We start from the raw sequence: 3,687 nt of genomic DNA, 5'->3' as shown, positions 1-3,687 counted from the left end.
CGGGGCAACTTGGTTGCGCGGGGTGGCCGACGGCGCACCCCCGGCCCAGATCTGGGCCCTGCGGGCCCCATCTGGGTCCTAGCGGGTCGGCCACCGGCATAGCTTAGTTGTCTTCCGCGTGTTGCGGACGTGGAGCAGCTCGGACCGGGGGCGGCGTCGCCGTCGGCGTGCTTGCTGCAGCGTGAAGGCGGGAGCTTTACGGGCCTTGGGTGGCCCGGCCGGGCCTGTGGGCCCATGGGCCTGGTGTACTCCTGCTATTGCGTCCGGTCGGCTACCGTCGTTGATGGTGGAGGTGGGACCCTCCCGCGTGCTGACGATGTTGTTGCCTCTAGTCCCGGCTCCTCTTCTTCGGTATGCAGACCTCTCTTCGTGGTGCCGTGGTGAGATGGCGTGAGAAGCTTCAAGACCATGGTGGCGCAGGGTGGTGGTCGGTTTCGTTGGCGGGCTTCGAAGCGCCCGAGGTGAAGGTCGGGATCGGGAGAAATCCCTGTCGGCCTGGCCGATACTGACCCGGTGGCACCTGAGGGTGCTGCCGGACCTTCCTGAAGGGTGTCGGGGGCTACCCTTCTCTCTTCGTCGCGTACCGGGGGAAACCCTTGGCACAGTGTCGGTATCGTCGCGTCCCTTATTGGAGGCGTTGATTGATACCGGCGCTTCAGAGTCCACGAGCTTGGTGGGAGATCTCCGGTGGGCGCAGTGGTTGCGAGGCTTCTTCGTGTTTTTGTCGATCCGTCGTTGTCGGCGTTTGTTTCTTTTGTATTTTCTCTCTCATTTCTTTTACGCGTGTCTGTGCTGCTTTCGTCCCAGCACCTATCGTTGACTGTATCGGTTGGTTGCTTTGTAATACAAAGCCGGAGAAACCCTTTTTCGTCAAAGTGCGACGTGGAGAAATGGTGCATGTGTCGCCAGGAAGTAGCAACGTGCTGGCGCCGTCGACGAGCGACCGAGACGAAACTGACAGTCCCAAGCTTTTAAAATCAACACATTCAACTGTGGCAGTACAAATGCCGATGTTCCGACTACTGTCGCTTCTTCTCATCGACGGGCAGGACATGTCCTTGACGACTTCACTGTTCCGCCGCAACCAGTTAGGAACATAATTTGGCCGGTTAAAGTCCTATGTTTTGTAATAGATGAAGTTAACGCTGCAAGTGGGACTGTTCCTGGGAATCCCACCTTGATCCACCTAGTCCCAACACGGCTTGATGGAAAAGAAGTGGATGTCCCATCAAAACTAGCGCATAATAGGTGGGAATAAGTGGGATCCCACTTAACAGATGCATCATATGCATAACTGAGAAAAATTGCGATTTCCGGTTTCTTTCTTTCCAGCGAAAAATTGCAATTTGCAGCATTTGGGAAAGTGAATTGCACGTCTCCCTCCTTTGATCATTCATCAAACAAATTCCAACCCGGCCAGTACCAAACCCTCTCCTCTCGGTCTGCCTCGAATCATCCATGGACATGGATCGCCGCCGCCATCACCACGCCGGACAATTCGGTCGGTAATTAACCTCATGCTCCTCCTCTTATCTTCTCCGCCTCATCCATGTATCAGCTAGCAAGCAACCGAGTCATAGCAATCGCAAACTTGAATGAATGAATGAATCAACCAATCGATCGATCATTCGCATTGGCGGACGTGGTGCTGTGGCGGCGAGGCCGGGCGAACCTGAGCGCGCTGCTGCTGGCGGCCGCCGTCGCCTCCTGGATCCTCTTCAACCGCGCCTCCGGATACACGGCCGTCTCGCTGGCCGCCGACGTGCTGCTCCTCCTGTTGGCGGTGCTCTGCGCGTGGTCCAGGGCCGCGCGCCTCCTCGGCCGCCCCGCCCCGCCCATCCCCGACTTGCAGCCGGCGGCCGACGAGCTCGCCGCGCTGGTCCGCTCCGGCCTTGCCGGCCTCACCTCCGCCTCCCGCCACGTCACGCAGGGCCAGCCCGGCTCCGGGCGCGTCTTCGCCTGCCTTGCCGCCGCCGCCCTGCTCGGCCGCCTCGCGCGCGACCTCCGCACCCTTTTCATAGCAGGAACTGGAATTTGTGCGCTCGGGCGGGTTGCTCTATCCTCTCATAACAAGTGGGGTTAGGGTGGGTTCCAATGGGCTAATAGGGTTAGCCCACTTAATATTCTGCCGGTCCAGTGGAAATCCACTAATGCAATTTAAGTGGGATGGGATTCTTAGTCCCACCCCCACCTGCAGCGTGAGATGAAGTATACTTCGCACGATTTATTTAGTGGAACATATTTTTTTAGCCACAAAACAATTTTATTTCCATCAGACGATACATCACTTGGAGATATTGGTGGTGATTGTTTATTCCAATTGCTTGGTGTGAGGCATGCCTTATGCTTCCAATTGATTATGACTTCCGGCAACTGTGAACTTCACATGAACACAATTGAGGCACAATCTGCTAAACTCTGTCCAACTCATTTTATTTTTTTCTCTTTCCTCAGTATATTGTCAAACCCATGTACATTGACACATCTAAACAAGCCGTGCATGTTGACACATCATTTTATTTTATTTTTATCACTCATTTCAGTTATAGGTTTAAGACCATATTTATAAAGTTTATTATGTAAATAAAGAGGTCTAAATCATATATTTACTCACTATCTAATCAATATAAAATGATTTCTTTGTTGGGGATATAGATAGATAGAAATCATATGTATTTTCTTCGTTGCAAGGTCAGGGCTTTGAAAGGGAGTTGAAGATGTTTCCTTCCTGGAACATAGATGGAAATAAAATGCGAGTCTGTTGTACTTGTTTTTTTTAGAGAAAAGGCCATAGCCCGACTTTATACATAAAGCCACCAGGCAGAGTTAACAAGGACCCAGACAACCAACACACAGATGCCAAAGTATGAAGCCAGAACACGAAGAAGGAAGTCTACGTACATGGCTCCCAGGCCAGTACACGGCACGCAGGCCGGAAGAGGAAAAGAAAACGTAGCAACGCAACGACGTCTACGGCCCCGCTTGGTTTGGAAGGATGGAGATAGCAGAATTTCGGATCTTGGCCAACATGGCGTCAAATGCATCCCTGTCCTCCTTCTTAGTCAATAATCTCCACTGCTGCAGGAATATACAAGTCTTGAATAAGCAATCGGCATGCTTAGCAGGAAAGACATGTTCGATAGTAAATTTATTCCTTGTCGTCCATAAGGACCAACACATGGCAGCAAAGCCGACCCAAAACAATCTCCTCTGGGCCCCAACCAAAGAATTAGCCAAGGCTCGTAAGTCCGCAAAGGAGGTCGGAGCCCAGGAGACATGCAACCATGATCTGACACAACACCAAAACAGCTTAGCCAGGACACAGTTAAAAAAATATGAGGTGTATCTTCTCTCGTCCCACATAGAACACAGCAGTCAGAACCCGGACCATTACGTTTACGGATTTGGTCACCCGTAGGTAGACGCCCACGAGAGGCTTGCCAGAGAAACACTTTAATCTTAGGGGGGATGCGATAAGGATGGCAATGGGTAGGGTATGGACAGGGTAGAGCAATACCATACCCATACCCATACCCATATAGTAAGTGGGTACAAAATTCTACCCATACATGTACCCACGGGTCTAAAACTTTACTCATACCCATACCCGACAGTTACCCATACCCATTGGGTACCCAACGGGTAGAACAAATAGTACACAAGTTGTTCATAATTTTACACTCATTC

General features: G+C 51.8%; 1 protein-coding gene across 1 annotated transcript; it reads left to right on the top strand.

Moving 5' to 3' along the window:
• Positions 1–1,603: 1,603 nt before the first annotated feature.
• LOC123139563 (reticulon-like protein B12) lies at positions 1,604–2,083 on the top strand. Its single transcript, XM_044559339.1, has one exon. The coding sequence runs from the start codon at positions 1,604–1,606 to the stop codon at positions 2,081–2,083; it is 480 nt and encodes a 159-aa protein (XP_044415274.1).
• Positions 2,084–3,687: the final 1,604 nt, after the last annotated feature.

Source organism: Triticum aestivum, chromosome 6B (genome assembly GCF_018294505.1).
Source record: "Triticum aestivum cultivar Chinese Spring chromosome 6B, IWGSC CS RefSeq v2.1, whole genome shotgun sequence".
In the NCBI taxonomy this organism is placed as follows: Eukaryota; Viridiplantae; Streptophyta; class Magnoliopsida; order Poales; family Poaceae; genus Triticum; species Triticum aestivum.
This window is presented reverse-complemented; position numbering and strand designations above follow the sequence as displayed.

Excerpts from the sequence above, each read along its gene's own strand:
- LOC123139563 (XM_044559339.1), top strand. The coding sequence starts at position 1,604 with ATGAATCAACCAATCGATCGATCATTCGCATTGGCGGACGTGGTGCTG.